The sequence below is a fragment of the Lacerta agilis genome, chromosome 13, assembly GCF_009819535.1.
Source record: "Lacerta agilis isolate rLacAgi1 chromosome 13, rLacAgi1.pri, whole genome shotgun sequence".
Taxonomy (NCBI): Eukaryota; Metazoa; Chordata; class Lepidosauria; order Squamata; family Lacertidae; genus Lacerta; species Lacerta agilis.
Genome location: NC_046324.1, coordinates 33,370,463 through 33,391,399, shown reverse-complemented (window position 1 = coordinate 33,391,399; position 20,937 = coordinate 33,370,463). Strand labels below are relative to the sequence as shown.

The following is a 20,937-nucleotide window of genomic DNA, read 5'->3' as shown; positions in this document are numbered from 1 at the left end:
TGTGTTTATGTATGATTAATGTTGTTTCTGTTTTGTCTTTTGGTAAAATAATAAAAATCTTATATAAAAAAAAAGGAATATATATCACAACTGCAGCTATACTTTCTCATCTGCAGTTTCTGTGAACTGTAGCTTTCATAGCATGGCCTAGGCCCTAGAATCTACCTGCACATTGCATGGGAAGATCGGTAGTAAGCAGGGAAGTGCTTCTCAATGACAAGCCCCTCCTAAGCTTACAGGGAACCCCATAATTTCTCAGAATACAGTATCAAAACAAATTCATTAAGGGTGGTTTAGGACTGGCAAAGGAAAATGGTCAATTTAAATTCGGATGGAGCTGACTGAGAAGATGGCAGGCTAGTAGCTCCGTGTCTACTTAAGGAAAAGATGATGACATAGCTGCAAAGTTAGACTTAGGAAGGATGGCCATTTTTGTTCCTTGTTATGGTATTATTAGTTTTTCATTAAATTAATTAAAAAAAACTGTTCTCACACAGCCTTCCACACATACAGTTGTTCAATGAATTGCTTTTCCAATACAACCCTGTTAGGTAAGGGCTGCAAACTCAATTTGCTGTTTTAAGAAGCACATTAGAGAAAAAAGACACAGATGGTGATGCAGAGTCTCTGGATTTTTGGATGGGTATTTAAACTTTTAGGGGTTTGGACACATGAAATATGATTTTGCCTATGAAAGGTTCTTGCCTGTGGAAGGCTATTCCACAGAAATCAGTTTGAGGCCTAATCACCATCTGTGGTTAAGCCATTTATATGAAGTGGTTCTCTTCTAATGTTGTGATTCTAAGCAAACCATTGTAAAACTTCTTGCAACATATTGCAAGGGACTGTGAGATTCTGGGTAGGAAGCTGAAGGAACTTGGGGCACAGGTGGTCATTTAATCACTTGTTCCTATTGAAGATCATGGCCCAGGAAAAGAGGAAGATACTAGAAGTAAACAACTGGCTGTGCAGATAATGTCATTGGAAAACAGAGGTTGGATGGCCATCTGTCAGATTATTTAGTAGCAATTTTTGCATTGCAGGGGTTGTAAGTGAGTGCTCGGTGCTGCCCAGATTTTGTAGAAACAAAAAAAAAAGTGATCTTTAAATGGATAGTGTAGTTTGTGACTGTGAACCACTAACAGCAAAAATCAGGTGATTCAAATGGCGTCTTGATTCAAAATGGCACCATGCATCCAAACCATGATGAAGACTGCCACCATCAGCTCTGGAACCCTCATGCTGCATTTGGCAACAATATCTTGAGTGACAGCTGAACAGGGGCGTAGCAAGGGGGGCGTAGGGGACGGTCCGCCCCAGGTTCCATAATGGAGGTGGTGACAAATTATCAAGAAACAATTACTGCCCTACTAGGGCGGTTCATAAAAAAAACTTTATTTAAAAAAAATGCCTGCTCCAAAGTTCTTATCTTACTATACTAGGGATAATATAGCTATATATGAAATTTCATGCATATCAGTTAATATCTTGACCCTCCTCCACCAAAATAGCTGTTTACTTGGCTGTTTTCCAATGTCGTGAAGGCTGAAATTTCAGTTCAGTGGAGCACTTACTGTTCCCAACCCTAACCCTGTGGAATGCCATCTAATTAGACTTTAATTTGATTTTGAGATGTTTTTAGGAGGTAATTTAATTATTGTTTGATTTTATACCAGTGTTATGTATCTGATGTTAGCCACCCTGAGCCCGACTTCGGCCAGGGAGGGCGGGATATAAATAAAAGTTTATTATTATTATTACTTGTTATTATTCCTTTGTAAGAAAATATGAAATAACATAAAACCATTTTTTCGGGGGGGGGGGACAAGAAATTTTCCACACTGGGTACCACCTGACCTTCCCATGCCTCGGGGGGGGGACAAATTTTTTTGCCCCCGGGTACCAATTTACCTTGCTATGCCCCTGCAGCTGAACCTATGCCAAAAAAATGGGCAAAGTAATTTCAGTCATATTTCGGTCTACCATATTGAACCAAAATTTGGACATCCGGTTTCGGAATGTTTGTCAGAGTGTCCAGATAGGCTTGGTGAAGCTGAAGTATTGTCCAGGCCAAGAGAACCTAGCAGATGGGTTCACCAAACCTTTGGGGTTCCAACGGCATTGGGAATTCTGCAATGGTTTGTATCTGGTGTAGGCCACGACCTACACCGTGCCCTGTGTGCCTGGCGAGAGGGGGTGTGAGGAGCTGAAAGGGTTACACTCAGCTCAAGCTGCGCCGTCTCACAGGAAATGTCGTTTATGTTTTGCTGTGTATGTGGAACTACTGTAATTCTCGGTCTGAGTGTGTGGGTTCTACGCCGTTTGTACCGGAGAGAAGTCATGGCTGCTTCGTCTCCAGAAATTTAATGCTTTGCTGTAATAAATCTGCTTTGCTGACAGAGAAGGAGTCAGTGTAAATTTGTTAGACTGTTTTTACAAAGACGTTATTGCAGGAGGTGTGCTTCAAGACGCTGCGTTTGTTTTTCAACTCTGCTAGAGGTGAAAGTACTTTACGAACTGTGCAATCGGAAGCCTGCCGGACACCATTTCGGTAATTTATGGCTTCTGCACACGGGGGTTTTATGGTTCCTGACCCCTCGTAACATCAAAATGATGCCCAGCATCTAAACCTTGATGAAGACTGCTGCCCCCAGCTTGTGAACCCTTGTATTAAGTTGGGCAACAATATTTCATGAGGTGGCCAAACTTTTTTCAAAACATGGGCAAAGCCATGCCCATGTCACCTTTTGGTCCACCAGCTTGATTGAAAATGACACCCAAACATCAACATAGACCCCCATCTGAGGATCCCTCATGCCAAGTTTGGCAATGATATCTCAAGGTGTGACTGGGCATATGTCAAAAAACAGGCCCAGTGTCCAAACAGCAATCATGTTTTCTGCCCCTCTTCGGAACCTCTCATGCTGAGTTTGGTGATGGTTTCTCGAGATACCAAAAATGCCAAAAATAGGTCATGCCCAAGTCATGTTTCAGTTCACCATATTGGTTCAAAATGGTGACAATCATCAAGACAGTGATGAACACACCCCCCCTTTGGAAACTCTTAGGCTGAGTTTGGCAATGGTATCTCAAGAAGTGTCCAAATGTATAGAGAACAAACAAATGGACATGCAAACAGCCAAATCATTTTCCAAAATATATAGCAGATTTTAATTCTTTTTTTTTCATGTGCCTTGAATCTTGTCCTCATTAGCAGATGGCACCAGTAGTTCCTGGCTTTTGAAGCTCTTTGTTATAGAGGTAGTTAGGGGTACTTTGGCCACCTCATGAGAAGAGAAGACTTCCTGGAAAAGACCCTGATGTTGGGAAAGATGGAGGGCACAAGGAGAAGGGGATGACAGAGGATGAGATGGTTGGACAGTGTTCTCGAAGCGACTGGCATGAGTTTGGCCAAACTGCGGGAGGCAGTGGAGGATAGGGGTGCCTGGCGTTCTCTGGTCCATGGGGTTACGAAGAGTCGGACACGACTGAACGACTGAACAACAAAAAGGGGTGCTGGGGGAACAATAACATAAAAAGTCACCTCTTTTGTTCTTCTTGTTGCCTGACCAGGTCTGCAGTTGCCACAGGGAAATAGGATCCCCTTCCCTAGAACAGTGTTACCAAGCACAAGGCCTGAGTAATACATTTCATTCTTATCCAATGAAGGCAGGGGTCTCTTCTTACCTGGGCAGATGGTAAATTGGGGGTTTTGTCCCTAGAAAGCTGAAGGGAAATGTGATCATGCTGTTGTGAACAAAAACAAGGGGATAATTTACTCAGCAAGCTTGCCTCCATTGGTAGGTACTCTGTGTGTGTGTGTGTGTGTGTGTGTGTGAGTGTGTGAGTGTGTGTGTGAGAGAGAGAGAGAGAGAGAAGAAAGAAAGAAAGAGAAAGAGGAATATGTGATAATCTGCTTGGTACAATGCAAGCAAAATATTAAAAGATTAGAGTAGTTATCTTATGAAATACACTTGTATGAATTTACTTGTTGCATTATCCCAAAGTGCAGTAAAGTGCAAATGCTGGCTAATGCCTAAACTTTCCCATCATTTTAGCAGCTACTGGTAGCTGCTTGATAGTCCAGGGCAGGTCAAGGCTTCCTTAGAATGCTGAACCTCCTGCAGAATGTTACATGAATTTCTTAGACGGTAGGTCAGCAAGTGCAAGGCAGACTACAGTTAAATTTATTTTGCAGATAATATTCCTTCTCTTTGCTAGCACTTACTCATATGTCCCCTGTACACTCCAAGTATTGGACTTGTATCTTTATGTTGTAAGGTACCCTGAACTTTTTGTAGCTTGGGTGTCTGTTATATGATAACAGCAAAGCTTTCTGCTGCTTGACTCTGTCCTGTTAGCGCTCATCAACACTGGCTTTATGTGCTCTGTCTTTTAGATACAGTATTCCTATCGGTGTAGTACCAGTGATAACTCTTATCCAGGACTTCACAATTCTCAGATGGTTGCTTAGTGGACTTGAAGTGTTGAGACAAGTTCTGAAAATTAATGGACTGATTAAAGCGATTTGCAAACTCCAGGTATCGTTAAGGCCATGTTTTCTTTTCCTCTCCTTTATCAGAGAACTTAATTGTACAAGTAATTCTTAAGAACATTAAATGGCTTTTAGATGGAGAGGTTCCTGAAGGTGGGTGTAGAGAACCTATGTGTTTTTAACTCTTTCATTTCCCACAGTTGACTCAAACTCTCTTTCATTAGCTATTTGTTCCCAGTGTTGATTTCACTGCTTGTATGGTGGCTTGCCTTTTCAGTCCTGGAATGTTTGTGAGAAAAGTTAAACCTAGAGGCCTTCTGGACTTCTAGCATTCCTGGGCATTTAGTATTAATAGTGGAGGCAGCATATCCTACAGTGTTTGCAGAATGGAACTCAATGAGCTTTTTGTTAGAGTGCATTCATTATTTCTCAGGGTTTTTGTAACTGGCATGCGTGTGCGGGCTAAAAGCTGTTGATGGGGGCAGATGGAGGAATTCCAGTGGTTTGGGTCACTGAACTGCAGAGATGGGTATTGTCAATCCCACAGGGCTTTTTTGTTCATTTCAAGGTAACCAGCTGGTTTTGAGTCACTTGTCAGAATGGTGTAATTTCCCCAACTGTGTATGGGAACATTTTGTAAAAGTAAGCTAGCTTGCATCTGGATTTTCTCTCTCTCTCCTCCCCCCTTTCTATTAAAAATCAAATGACTTAAGCACAGCTGGGCACAAATTTGAATGTGGTTGGTTTAAACAGCCTTTAAAGTCAAAAGCATTAGTCTCAGGGTGGTGATACGATGACATAAGATAAAAGGAAAGGGTTATAATATTTGGGGACTGACATACAAACGGCTTCTTTTTCTTGGGCACCCATATTAGAAATCTGGCCCATCTTAGTTGAACCCCTGCTTCTGTTCTGTCACCTGACTTTGATCACCAAGGGAAAAATAGCAGTTCTACTGCAGTGTCTAAAGTGCATATGTTTAGGCTTGCTGTGTGATGTTCAGAGTAGATTTCTTTTTAAAACAGATTTCTGTTCTCTTTCATTACAGGTGTGAAGTAAAAATGGTGCAAAAATATCAGTCTCCTGTTAGGGTCTACAAATACCCATTTGAGCTTGTCATGGCGGTAAGTGGTATTTCTTATTACTTCTCCGGTGTCTTTCATAGCTTTAGAGAAGCCTCTCATTTGTGTGGTATTGAGAGTTATGATGTGTTGATTTGCAATATATGAAAGGTTTATATGTGTAAGGTAAAGGTAGAAGTAAAGGGACCCCTGACCGTTAAGTCCAGTCGCGGATGACTCTGGGGTTGCGGCGCTCATCTCGCTTTACTGGCTGAAGGAGCCGGCGTTTGTCCACAGACAGCTTCCGGGTCATGTGGCCAGCATGACTAAGCTGGAGTGGTACCTATTTGTCTCCTTGCACTTTGACGTGCTTTCGAACTGCTAGGTTGGCAGGAGCAGGAACCGAGCAATGGGAGCTCACCCTGTCATGGGGATTTGAACTGCCGACCTTCTGATCGGCAAGCCCCAGGCTCTGTGGTTTAGACCACAGTGCCACCCGTGTCCTGTGTTTATATCTGTGCTTTTGGTTAAACTTTCTGTAGGACCAACCTGTAATTGGGTGTCTTGTCATAAGGTACCATAATTTCACAACTTCACAGAAAAATATTTCTAACTTCTCTGTCATCCAGTGCTGAATTTATTTGTAGTAATTATCAGAAAGGAATGTAAAAAAATAGATTTGGTAAGTTTAGCAGTCATAAGATTAAAAGGCAGGCACTGTTATGTATTAGGAACTGGTTAGAGAACAGGAAGCAGACAGTAGGAATAAATGGAATGTTCTCACCATGAATATAGGTAAGAAGTGGTTCTCTCAAGGATTTGTATTGGAGCCACTTCTTTTTAATGTTTTCATTAATTATTTGGAGTTAGGAGTGAGCAGTGAGGTAGTCAAGTTTACTGATGGTGTCGGATGGTTTACAGTGGTAAAAACAAAAAGGGACTGCTAGGAGCTCCAAAATGATCTCTCCAAACTGGGTGAATGGGTAGTAAAATGGCAAATGTAGTTCAGTGCAAAGTGTAAAATGATGTACATTGGGGCAAAAATTGTAACTTCACATTTACATGAAATGGGGTGTGAACTGATGATGACTGAGCAGGAAATAATTATTGTATAATGGTGAATAGTTTGATGAAAATGTGAATCCAGTGTGTGGTAGCTGTGAAAAAGGCACATCACATTTTAGGGTCCATTAGGAAAGGGGTTGGAAATAATTTATTATTTATGGTGCAACTGCCCTTGGAATACAGTTCACAGTTCTGGTTGCTGCCCCTCAGAAGATATTGTAGAGCTGGTAAAAGTGTAAAACGAGCAACCAAAATGATGAAGAGGCTGGAGCAACTCCCAAATGAGCAATAGTTACAGGTTACAAGTCTTAGGTTTTTTTTAAAAGGTGAATAAGGGCTGGGAAGGAACATAAGTGTATAACATTATATATGATGTGGATAGAGGTAAGTTTTTTCTTCATCTCACATAATATTAGAACCTGGGGTTAATCAATGAAACTGAATTTTGGAATTTACAAGAACAATAAAATAAAGTACTTCTCCATACAGTGCCTTGTTAAACAATGAAATTTATTTTGACACGATGTAGTGAGGCCCCCAACTAACAGATTTAAAAGGGGATTAGACAGATTCATGGAATATAAAGCTATTATATCACTATCAATCATGAGGCCTGTATGAGACAATACATTTCTGGATACCAGTTGCAGGGGATAACAAGTAGGAAAGTGCTATTGCTGTCATATCCTTCTTATGGCCTATAGCCATCTTCTTGGCTACTGTGAGAGGAGAATGCTGGACTAGAAGGATGTTTGTCTCATTCAACAGGACTCTTCTTATGTCCTTATGGTACAAATTTGCTTCCACCTTTTGCCTTATTTAGGGGTTCTTTAAAAACTGTGACCTTTGAGATCTTGCTGCCCCCTCTGTATCTGATTTTAGGTCCAATAGAAATATGCTGTTCCAATGTTGGTGGTGATTTTGAATGCCTCTGAGAGCAGCTCTCACTTTTTAATTAAAATAACCAAGTGACTTCAGGAAACTTCCCCGCCTTCATTTGCACTCAGGTCTGGCATCCCTGGCTCCTCTAAATATTTGCGTTTTGAAAATCCCAGTGTATTGTGCATCTTGCTTCAGATCTTGTTGAAAAACAAAGTTGGGAGGAGAGCCTTAACAACTGTGGCTAAGTCTCTTCTGCTAATGTCATCTATCTTTACCAGATCTATTTGATTTACACCAAGGGGAAGAGACATACCGGTATGTTCCTGTATCCCTTGTGAGTTATGGCTAATGGCTTTGGGCATTTAGTACTTTTGTCTTCAGAATTAGTCCATTTAAAGTTCTCTGCAAGCTGCAGTTCAGAGAGAGAGGCAGGCAAGCATATGAACTATTTTCTATTAACATGTGGAGTTGTGGATGATAAAAACAGTTGTCATTGCACTGAAAGTTTCCAAGTACATTTGGTATCTCTATTGACAGTTCCCTGACTTCCTTCTGTAGAGTGTTTTGCAGTATTCAGCACAAAGGCACTGGTAAACAGAATAAGCACCTATGTGCACTTCAGCTCCATTAGACGCAGATGGCTGATGTCAGGTGGTTGTCATTAAATTGGCTGTTAATACAGGAGGGTTGCATCTAGACAAATCTGTTGTAAGTTTTGTAGCATATCTCTTCTAATGACCAAATATTGATGCATTTCTTTTGCTTGCATTTTTTATTTCAGGATTTTTCTCTACTTGACAAAATGTCTTAGGCAATCTTATGTACTATTGCAACCCCTTGGATTTATAGAAGGTGAAACTGACATGCTAAATGAATTATGCTCTGGTAAAAACAAAACTGGATCCTGAATGTTTTGAATCCTCAGCTAGAACTTAAATCAAATGTGTGAACTCAAGAGCTTCTAGAAAAACATGATGCATTCTCTCCATGATGCCTAGGTTGCAAAAAGATTGGTACTTACAAGAAAGAATAACTGCCAGAATGAAACTTGATTACATTATACGGTTAAGCATAAATATGTTTCTTAAATGATTTAACTTAAGGCAACACCAAGCACTAGCTTTTGTTTTTAGTGCTAAGATTTAGCCTGAGAACATTTTTGTAATAGCAATAATGTGATTCTGAGCATAACAATATCAAAGGGCCAATATCAAAGAGCATAAGAATATCAAAGGAACAATATCAAAGGGCTTGGCTTCTAGGCAAGTGGAGCCCTGGATCTCTATGTTGTTTTGGTTTGGAATTCACCAATTCCTTGCCAGCATAAACAGATGGATTGTTAAAGCTTGTTCTTACGAAGAATACAATAAATGCACTTGAGGAATGTGCAGACCGGTAGACAGAAACTTTGAGAGGAGATTTGCTTTAGGAAGTGACCATAGAAAATGTCAACTTGTGAGGATGACTACATAAAAGTTGGGGTGCTGCCGAAGAGCAGGATCACCTTTTGCATCTTTGGGAATATTTTGCCAAAGTGTTGGGTGATCATATTATCTCTACCTTCTAGAAACTTTTACTTTAAACAATTTTAATGAGGTATTTCCACTCTGTAAATAAAAAAGATCCTTATAAAGAATGAACTCTTTGGGTGCTGGACCTCTGGGTTCAGTCAACACACTCTTGTAGATTGCTGTTCTGAGGTTCACCTTAATGTTTGTGTTAGTATTAACAGTCTTCATCGCAGTTTTCACCATCTGTGTGCCAAGTGTTGCAACTTCTAAATCTGATGATTCAAAATCTGCTAATGTGTGAAATGCATCTCTTGGAGAAAGATTTGAAGGAACAGTATGATAATCTTGTGGGTATTGTATAGATACTTTTGCTCAGAGGAGATGAGGCTTTGATTTATAGGAAGCGTGTTTCTTTTAAGGAATACTTTGCTTCAGAGGACTGGAATAGGGCATTCAGGATAGTACTGTACTTAATTGGGTTCATTATTTATTTTAGTTGTCTTTTCATGTAAAAATGAACTCAAACGTGACTTACACATGTTAAACAAATGTAATGAAATTAAATTAAAACCAGTAGCACTACTTTATAATTAGATTATACAACCCCCAAATCAAGCTGTCTCTGCAACAATATCCTGTTTTTCGTTGTACCGGTACAATGTTCCATATCTGGTGGTTATGTAAAAAAATTAAGCCTTTTTGGGATGATTTGTCTAGAACTTAAAAAAATGTTAGGGGCCTCATTCACACAAAAAACAACAACAAACAAAACAAAACAAAACCAGAGGCCTTCTTACTGGGAATTACAGCACCCGATATTCCTCAGAATGTGAAAGATATCTTTCTATATGCCACCATTGCCGCAAGAATTTTAATTGCGAGTAATTGGAAAAGTGACAAAACCCCTTCAAGGTCAGAATGGTTACAGAAACTAGTTGAATATGCAGAGTTAGCCAAATTAAGTGAAAGAATGAAGGATAAGTCAAAATAAGTATTTATTGTAAAATAGGAACCTCTTAAAACATGCTGTATCTTAAGAAAAACTGTGGAAGTCTGGATTCGGTTGCTGCTTTTGAATAACCTCTGTAGTAGTACTAAGTAAGAAATAAGGAAACAGGAGAAATAATACTTTATTGTAAAATGAATAGGTAGATTTATGCAAAAAGTTAATAAACTAGAAATGAAGTATGGAGAAGACAGGAAGTCAATGTATTTCAAGAAGATTTATTGTCAATTATACAAATTTATTTTTTTGGTTAATGGTGTTATTTGTAACAAATGACATAAATATTTTCTTTTTGTGTATCTCGTTGGTGCGTAAGTATAATAAAGCATATAAAAAAACAAAACAAAACAATATCATGTTTTTCAACAGTACACACTTCGTAAGTAACTGAGATGCTGTAGTCGCTGCTACACTACATGCAGTTTGTTAGTCTTTCTGAAGACACTGTGCTTAAAGGGGTGGTATACAGACCCACAGTGATTGTTTGCATATAACTTTGTGCTTTCCATGGGGCTGAGTTTAATGAATTTACTGGATTAGTTTCCCCATATCTTATCTCAACATCAAGTACTGACATTGTGCTGATCCATCCTATGAGAAGATGTCACTGTATCTAGGTCAAACATAATCTAGTTCCTTGAAACAGCCACTTCCTAATATATAGACCTGGGAGGCCCTAATATTTTAATTTTTATTTAAAGTTTCTCAAATCTGAATCTTAACTCGGATATGCATAATGTGACAGACTTTTACTCCCTCAAGCTTTGCATTCGTTAGAGGACTCTCCCTGCAGCAAAGAGCAGTTCCTTAGCGACAGAATTTCCTTTGAAGCAGTCAGGAGACTTGAGCTGACGATTTCAGAAGTTTGTGGAGAGCAGCTAAAGTGGTATGACAGAATTCTGTCCCTAGCCAAATGTCAAAATGGCAGACTTGTCCCCACTGGCCTACCGTATCCTTGGATGGCTCTACACATGAGATGCACTGTAGGCCCTACAGCCACATAGGAAATACATCTGCAATGGCACATGAGAGTGTGTGGTTTGTGAATGTACTGTTGCTTAGGGTTGTATTGTATAATTGTAGATTCAGACACAATATGGGGCTAGCTTAGAGTATTCATTGACCCCTTCGTATGTGGCTTGGCAGCTGTACTGTCATGGAATGTGTGCGGTGGTGGTGAGGGGAGTTATGTTGGTCAATTGCCCATGGCAGATACAATACATAGATAGGCTAAGCCATTTCCAGACTCTCATACATTGTGTCTGACTCAACATTGGTTTGTAACTGCTTGTCAGTTTATGATTTTTCTTACAGGACTAACTTTCAAATGCATTTCCCTGAAGAAAAAATAGCTAGAAAGTAGCCATAAGACTGACCAAAAAGAGGATTAGGAAAAGGGTTTCTGAGCAAGCACTGAGGTTCAGTGCCGAGGGCCTTCTGGCGATTCCCTCTCTGGTTACAGGGAACCAGGCAGAGGGCCTTCTCGGTAGTGGTGCCTGCCCTGTGGAATCCCACCAGATGTCAAAGAAATAAACAACTATCTGACTTTTAGAAGACATCTGAAAGCAGCCCTGTTTAGGGAAGCTTTTAATATTTGATGAATTATTGTATTTTAATATTTTGCTGGTTGCCGTCCAGAGTGGCTGGGGAAACCCAGCCAGATGGGCAGGGTATAAATAAATTATTATTATTATTATTATTATTATTATTTAGAAATTACTCTTTTGCATTGAACATTTGCAAGTTCTCTTTTGCTACTCTGTGTGCGAAAACATATGTTTGAATGTTTACTTCAAATGCTCACGTTTGTTTTTCTTCATAGAATAGTAAGGAAAACCAGCAGCCACTCTGATCCTATCTTTACTTTAATCTGGGCTGTTAATCATTACTATTTGCTATATAGTTGAAATGAGTAAATAGGAAGCAACTTCATCCTGCTCATGTGATAGAGATGTTGTGACAGTGCACTCTGTCATTGTGGGTATTGCGGAACAGGTGCCAGGCTTTGTCCAGTTTCTCTCATTATCCTGCAGTCAGGAAAAAAATAAAATATTTCACATTTTTTATTGGTATCAGGACTGTTGATCAGACAGCTTCATTTATAGTCAGGTTGATCCTCATATACGGATATGGGAAGTTCCTACTTATGCTGAGAGCAAAATGCTGATATATGGGACTCTGGATAGGCACATGCCCATTCCGTCTGCATGCCCTAACTGGCATAACTTGCAGAACACACAATTCTTTTCTGCCATCTGCTAAAATTAAAACCAAGCTATAGCTGAGGTCTGTTTGCTTAGAAACTTTTCCCTGAATAACTTGAAGGAACAGTCCCCATAGCAGCATTCCCATTGTGTAGCTCTTCTGTTGTTCATTTGAGCATTGTGCTTCAGCCTGAATTCTGCATTTAGTCACAACTTTTTCCTCCTTGTTAGGCCTACAGCTAAATCTCCATGTGCTGTGATAATATGGTATTGTACAAAGCAGGTTCAGGCTAGGTCACAGTTTCAACAAGGCAGCTATAAGGAACCTGATAACAGCTATACATGTACACTTGTGTCTAACAGTGTTGCCTAGTTAAACATTTGCAACCAGGGGTTTTATAGTGCTGAGATTCTGGAAGGAAGATGTTTTGTGTCATGGCTAGGTCTGCTACATAGCGAATCAAAAGGTGACAAAGGTCCGAAGCCGTCACCCATGCATTCTAGATACTTTACAAAAGTGCAAAAATTGATACAGTTGCAGCCATGACAGTTTTGTCTTTGCCACCAGTTCCTATTTTGAGATTGCTTTAGCTCAGGGGTCAGCAACCTTTTTCAGCCATGGGCTGGTCCACCGTCCCTCAGACCATGTGGTGGGCCGGACTATTTTTTTTGGGGGGGGGGGATGAACGAATTCCTATGCCCCACAAATAACCCAGAGATGCATTTTAAATAAAAGCACGCATTCTACTCATGTAAAAAGACACTGATTCACGGACCGGATTGAGAAGGCGATTGGGCCACATCTGGCCCCCAGGCCTTAGGTTGTCTACCCTTGCTTTAGCTCTTACAAACATATATCTAATTTTATAGAAACCATTTGTTTCAAGATCTAGGAGTTGCTTATATTTATCTGCATGTTTTAATGAGGAGTGATCTAACAGAGGCATCCGCGGTGAAAGCCTAGGAACCAAAACTGAGTTGCAGTTCCACCACACCATCAATGTTACTTTTAAGTGGATTGACCACCTTTTCTTGTTCTGAGACAACTACAGGAAGCACGTACCAATAGTCTTGTGTAGGTGCTTTCTGTTTGTACCCATGAAATATGAAATATCCACTTTGCCTTTAATGAGGGTCTCAATGATTTAATTTAGAAAGCTGCATAGTATTGCTCGAGATGGGGTATCGAACATAGTATTGTTCCTAGCCCTCGTTTGTTCCTGTGACTAAAAAAATATTTATTGACTGAGTCTGGTTCTTTTTCCTAAAAATGAATAAAATAAAATAAATAAAAGAAATTAATTTAATTTGCCATTTATAAGCATAACAGGAAAAATGTATATTGGTGAAATCTGAAATAGGAAAGAGACTTTCCATAGAATTGATATTTATATAGTCATGATATGACCTAGCCAGCTAAGGCTTGAATGCTTTCACTTTAACAGTTCTTTATTTTTGTAAGTTGGTTTGGATCACATTTTTGAAGAAAATGACTTCATCAACAACAACAACAACAATGTAGAACAAGGAATCTTTGAATTAGTGTCGTCTTTCAGACATACAAAACTCAGTCCTTGGACCCCATGTAATTAAATAACCTAGCCATGGCCTTTCGAATAGATGCAAATCAGGTAACTATAAAACTCTGACTGAGGACTTGGTTTTGATTACATATTCCAGTTAATGAAATTTCATTGCAGTCCCTGGCAAGTGGAAACTGTTTTGTCAATCACAGAGTGACACATACATTACTGTTCTCAGTCATCTGTTCTCATTGGCTGAACTTGTTCTTTTCCTTGGCTTGCCAACAAGGTTTGCCTAGTTTGCTGCCCTTGATACTGTCTCTGTGCTTTGTTACCCCCTTGTCCTATCTGGCATGCAAAAATAGATCATGATAAGATGAAAGAATAGCTTGTGTAGTAGTCCTCTGATGGTAGAATTGGTGCTGATATGCCTACCCTGGTCTTCCCTCCACCTGCTGCCTTCTTGATGTTTAGGAATGCAATTCCCATTGGCCCCAGTCAGCATGGTCAAAAGGTCAGGGAAGATGGAATTTGAAGTCCAAAGCATCTGGAGGGCACCAGGTTGGGGAAGACTGGCCTAGACACTTAAATGCTGGCTAAAAGAAAGCTAGTGTGGTGCATTGGCTACAGGTTTGGAATACTCAGGTTCAAATCATTGCTTGGCTGCAAATTTCATTAGATGACTGGGCAAATGTCCATCTTTCACAGGATGGCTGTTGGCTTAGCTGCCACTCTTAAGCTCCTTGACATAGTGGCAGGATGCAAGAGCTAATAAGAAGCTAATGTCCTCTTGTTCATTTGTGTTTCAGACTTTACCAGAACAAAATACAGTGGTGCCCCGCTAGACGAATGCCTCGCTAGACGAAAAACTCGCTAGACGAACGCATTCGTCTAGCGGAAGGCTGCCCCGCAAGACAAATTTGTCTATGGGGCTGCCTCGCAAGACGAAAATTTATTTTTTTCGTCTAGCGAAAACTGCGGTTTGCATTGCCGCTTCGCTAGACGAAAAACCCGCTAGACGAAAATACTCGCAGAACGAATTATTTTCGTCTAGCGGGGCACCACTGTAATTGCTTTTTAGTCATGGCAGTCACTTTTCTGACTTGGGGATTAACGTTAGCGTCAGAAAAAGCAGATATGATGTGTAATGGGATAAACTGTACATTACATGTAGTTGCATCTAACTTTTTGACCTTTTAAAACACACACCAAAAAACAGCCATAGAGACTGCAGTCTTGAACAGGCCAGAGGGTTGCTTATCTGTTTCTTTTCACGCTCCTTTTTTCTGTGTGAAGAGGTATGCACTCCGTGCCCTGGTCATCTACAATTGTTTAGAGGCTGTTTCTTTAATTTAAACAATTTAAAAGTCCAGTAAATTGTTCAGGACCGTTAATCCAGAAAGAGATTGTGAAGAGTTCCAAAAAGATCTCTCCAAACTGAGTGAATGGGTGGTAAAATGGCAAGTGCAATTTCATGTAAACAAGTGTAAAGTGATTAATGTTGGAACAAAACATCTTCATTTCACATACAGGTCCTATGTATTTGGCCCTGTCACAAAATAAATATTCATGGTTGCTTCCTGATATATATACAGTACTCAGATCAAAAAATACACTTCTGAATTTTTGTTAGGATGTCTCTATCCATAGAAGTCTCACATGTAGGACTTGTTACTTTGTGAAAATTTTGCAGGTGCACATTGGCTCTGCTAGCCTTTACTGAGTTTGCTCTGCCATGTGATATGTTTGACAAATCAGCCAGAATACAGTTAGTTCTCTTTGCTCCACTCCACAATTTCAGCAGGACTCCAAATCACATATATTGAGAGAATTGCTGGGTTAATATGTGTCTTTTTAGAACCTTTTCTAGGAATACATCTTATTTTATACAAAGGGTTTGCATCTGTTCATAATGCCATTTCCTTCTCAAGTTCTAGCTGAAACAACTTTAATCCATCTTTTGAAGATTTTCATCCCTAAATGTATTATTATTATTATCATCATCATCATTTCCCCAAGCAAATCCTGAGTCATAAACCTGTATAGAACTTACTTAAAGTATTCTCCCCTTATTTGATCCATGCAGGAATTTTGCACCACACCAAGTTGAGAGATCATGGTAACTTGTGCATCATCAAATGTAATTTAATCCTTAGCAAAGTTGTCATGTTAAAGGTGAACCATGTTAAATATAACATCAGCTGTTCACTGCTTGCCTGATTTGTGATCAGCGACTGTGCTGCAATGTATCTTGATCGTTAAATGTCTTGGATATAGAAGTCCAAAGGCGTGTTCTAAAATGTAGCATACTGTAATTGAGTTTTTCAGTATAAGCCATTCCACACTTGCCAGAGCCCCAGATTGGCCTGAAACAGACTATTGTGTATTTCTTAAAATGTTTCATTGTTCTGTTTTTGGGATTCTGCCCAAAATAGTAGCTCTGCATAGCATTGTCTCTGGAGACCTTCACTGTAGATGCTTTGTGTCTACCTTTACTACTGTGACATATCTATTGGTCAACTTCTGCAACATAGCAACTGATTTTCCTATGAGCCAGTCTAACAACAACTGCTCAAAAAACTGTAACAGTAGTTGTGTGTTTCCCATAGTCTGTATTGATTTCCAAGAGCCAGATGGGGACGGGGCATCTTACATAACACAAGAGCTTTGTGTTTCAGCTAGAAAATGATGGTGATTATTTATTAAATTTGTATACCAACCTTCATCCATAGATCTCAGGGAAGTACACAGCATAAAAACACAAAATACATAATAAGCAATAATAAGAACAAAACAACACCCCCCCAAATGATGGGATAGGAACTTGGGGGCAACAGGGGAGTCAATGGGGAACAACCCCTTGCTACTTGAAACTAAAAGTCGATCTAAAAAAATGAGGAGGAAAGAAATGCATTTTTTAAAACTAAAAATATCCTTTATACAAATAAAAAGTAATTAAAAGGCCTTCAAAAGTTATTGTTATGAGTTAGTGGGGGAACAAGGATCTCCCAGATTTCCCCCTGTAGATTACTGGGTGTTAGGGTTTAATCAGAGCCTTGATAATAATAAATTCCTTCCAGTAGCACCTTAGAGACCAACTAAGTTTGTTTTGACTATGGCAGACCAACACGGCTACCTACCTGAGCTTACAGGCTGAGCTTGTTTTTCTGCCAGATAGAGGGGCAGATGGAGATAATGGCCCTGCCATTAACCCAACGCAAAATCCATCCACAAGACAGAAGACCTTATGGGAAGTTGCCAGGACAGCATGGGTGTGATGTTACAGGAAAACAAGTTGTCCTCTTACACAGAGGTTTTTCACAAGGTGTTCTGGAAATAGGGAGAACTCCATGCGCATTGGCTAGGAGAGGCTGCACTGAGAAAAGAGGGGCCATGACTGGCTGCTGCTTTGGACCCAAGCTTGCAGAAGCTATGAAAGGAGCAACAAAGGACACTCTTGGGGTGTAATGTTTTGCACTCTCTTTCCATTGAAGCCTTCAGGTGTAGATATGTATGAACAAACCATATTTCTAAGACACTGCAAACTCCTCTGTGCCTTGATTTTCCAATGGAAACACAACCCTGGGTGAGTGCCTGGAACTCCCTGAAATCTAAACTACTACTCAGCAGAGATTGGGCATGGCATGTAACATTATTTTATCTTATTACTATTTTTAATAGCTATCCAGGGTTTTTCTGTCCTGACTTTTCATATTGTGTTTGGGCAGTGGGTACAGCTCAGTGCTACATCCTTTGCATGCAGAGGGTCTTGGCTTCAATCTTTGGTACCACCAGGAAAAGAAAGAAGGGGCAGGTAACAAGTGCTGGGAAACTTCCTCTGTCTGAGGCACTGGAGAGATGCTGCCAGTCAAAGTAGATGAAGAATATGGTACCTGTGGCCATCAAGATATTGTTGGACTCCATTTTCTATCACCCCTGACAACTGGGCATGCTGAACCCTAGTGTCCCAGGTCCAGCACTCTTAACTGTTATACCACTCTGAAGTCTGAGTATAACATCCATGATATACCACTTCCACTGATCTCTGCCATGGTTTCATCTCAGCCCAAATCACATCATAATTATTTTATTCAATATTATTTTAATATTTAATAATCACACACAGCTGCACAGGCATTCAGTGAGCAAAGGCACAGCAGATTCCATGTGTGCGTTACTGTGTAGGTTCACAGGCATTCATCCACCTCTTTTTAAAAAAAATAACTTTCAAACACCATCCACTTTCATTCATTACAGTGATGTGTGCTGCAGAGTTGTGATAAAGAACAAGAAGATTCCAAGAAGAAGAAAAAAATGGCATTTACAGCATTAACATATTCTCTCTCTCTCTCTCTCTCTCTCTCTCTCTCTCTCTCTCTGGTGTGTGTGTGTCAGGCTTATGAAAAGCGCTTCCCCACTTGCCCAGAGATCCCTGTTTTCCTGGGCAGTGAGATCCTTAGTGAATCCAAGAGTGATGATGGAGCCATCCACATAATTGAACGCAGCTGTAAATTGAATGTAGATGCACCTCGGTTACTGAAGAAGGTGAGAGCTAAGATTCCTCATAGACATGTACTCTTAAAGCTGCCTGGGCTGTGCTCATAATGTATTCCACTGTAGTCCTTACATGCTAATCTTATTTCCCTTTTTCAGATTGCTGGAGTAGAGTATGTTTTTTTCATACAAAAAAACACGGTCAACTGGAAGGAGCGAACTCTTGTGATTGAAGCTCATAATGAGACTTTTGCCAACCGTGTCATTGTCCTGGAGACATGTAACTATTCAGTAAGCATTCTGTCTATCAGATTTCCCTTCTCTTCAAAGTGGGTTTGAATCTTGGTGGCTCTAGTAGTGCTTTTTGTCTTATTGTTACTAAGAATAACATTCTCAGGCTTGCACAGTAGGCTTTAATTTAAGGTTACCAGATTATTTTTTTTAGTGAATCCAGGGACACTTTTTAACTTCAGTGGATGTTGTATGGGGACTGATTTGTAAATCCGGGGACTGTCCCCAGGAAACAGGGACATCTGGTAACCTTACTGTAACTGAACACAGATTTTACTGGTTTGGATTTTGGTCTCTGTATGTTTGTTTGAAGGGTTGTAACCTTTGCCAGTACTTATACTGGCAAAGAAAATAAGTTATCTCTGCTTGCTGAAAAAAGGGAAAGTGCTCTGGGGATAGTAGTTGGCTGCTGAATGGTGAGGCAAACATTGCAGATGGGATTGTTATTTTTTCTAGTTCCAGAGCTACCGTATTTCACCATGTAATGGTTGCATTTTTGGTGATGATTTTTCCTTTCCAAAAAGGGGTGTGTGACTATTATGTGGGGAAATACGAAAGTGTGACCATTATGTGAGGGAAAAAGTAGAGACAACAGCAGGTGGATCCAAGGAGCCGGGCCAGTGGCCTGGGGAGAGTGAGCATGAGCCAGAGACAAAGTAACTGTTGTTATTGGGAGAGAAAACAGAAAGACACTAGTCTACCTTTCTGTAAAAATGAAGCCTCCTTTGTGCAGTAGTCTTGTCCAGACTACTGATATGCAGCGGTGTCACTCATTTATCAGGATCTCTATGATGAATGAAACCGCTTTATATCCTGCATTGCAAGAGCGGAATAGCCATTCAAATTTGGATAGGAAGTTCTGGTAAGGAATGCCGTGGGAACAGCAAATGAGTGGCACCGGCAGCCAGGTCTGCCACCACTCGCCACGTCCCCCCTCAGCGCACATGGCCCAGCCATCCCCTACATTGGTTCCCATTGAAACAACAATAAAAAAGCAGCAGGCGGATGAGGAGAAACATTCTCTCCCACTCCACTCCCACTAGGAGCTCATGGCTGAGATGGCGAGGTACAAGGGGAGCAGCGGTGGCAGCAGGTGGAGGAGGAAATGAAGGGGCCTGAAGCCTAGTGGAGCTGCATAAGTTACCCTGTGACTATTATGTGGGGAATGCTCTGGGACCATTTTGGGGGGTCCAAAAAGGGGGAGGTGCAACTATTACGCAGTTTGCGACCAGTATACATGAAATACGGTATTGTGTTGATAAGCAGAGGGCTACTAGGACAGTTATAAGACTGCCTGTGTTTGTGGTTTTCATTTGAGTTGAACATATATTTGTGTTATGCCAATGCTTAACTGACCAGCATGACACACGTGTTACCAAGCTGCAATATCTAACATTAAATAAGCAAAATGCCTGCTGTGATCTTGGTCCCAGGGATTATAAGGTAGTGGGAGCTAAATTTGGTACTGGGCCATTCTGGTCTATACTATCGATTGTCTTAATATAGCTGTGCACTTCAAAACTCTCGTAATTAGAGCAGCAGAAACCAGAAGGAACAACTGTACCCTAAGTGAACGTAGTTCCTAGATTCCCTGCCTCATGTTCTTTCTGCCTTATGTATCCCACTTATTTTTTTGTTAGTGATATTTGCCGCAACCCCACCACTATGTAGCCAGGTAGCTATTATAACAATGGTGTGTCATCTGCCATATAAGCCTGTATTCGGTTCAGCAGAGGTTTATGGCTTGGTTCTGCCAGTGACATTTAAGAGCAGCTTGGTCTATCTCTGAAAGCAATTAAATACCCTTTTGTGTTTGATAAACAAAAGCTCAGATTGTGTTACCTTACTTATCTGCTTTGTTGGCATGTATTCAAGACAGCAGCTTCTTGAAAGCTGAGAGACTTGGAACTTCAGCTGCTTTGGGTGACCTTTTGTGACTAAAGCCTACAGGTCTCTTAAATTTCAGTCTGTTTCTCTACAGCTAAGAACAAATGCGTTGTGTGCAGCTGCTTAAAAATACAGTGGCACTTCTATTCTGCTGTCTCTTTGGCTTTGTCTCAGGTGCTGCCTGAGGATGGAATGAGACATGAAGGAAGCAGACCTTTGTCTTCAAATATAGGTCACTACCAAAATGCTGAAAAGCTGGGCAGGTGATTTCAAGTGGAAAAATGGTGGGTGGGGTGGTGCTGAATCCTTCCAACTGTCGCTTCCCCCTCCACACTATTTTTCTACTAGCTGGCATATTTCAGATCTTCAAGCTTGAAGAAAAATGGTATGAGGGAACCATTGGAAGGGTTCAGCAACCTGTCCTGCCCACAGCTTTTTACTTAGAGATTGTGTTCTCTCCCCTACTTTACAGCTGTTCAGCACATAGGTCTCCCACCATCACATCTAGTTCCTGACCC

At 40.5% G+C, this 20,937-nt stretch overlaps 1 protein-coding gene across 2 annotated transcripts in view; it reads left to right on the top strand.

The window, feature by feature from the left end:
• Positions 1–20,937, top strand: part of SEC14L5 (SEC14 like lipid binding 5) — a 46,045-nt gene that overhangs the window by 12,121 nt on the left and 12,987 nt on the right. The window contains exons 1-4 of one of the 2 annotated variants that reach the window (XM_033167175.1): positions 4,412–4,541; positions 5,544–5,619; positions 18,143–18,292; positions 18,401–18,532. In XM_033167175.1, the coding sequence (XP_033023066.1) occupies positions 5,557–5,619; positions 18,143–18,292; positions 18,401–18,532 (345 nt within the window). In that variant the 5' untranslated portion in view covers positions 4,412–4,541; positions 5,544–5,556. Of the gene's footprint in view, positions 1–4,411; positions 4,542–5,543; positions 5,620–18,142; positions 18,293–18,400; positions 18,533–20,937 lie in introns of those variants that run through there. The other variant, XM_033167176.1, reaches the window with a different exon arrangement.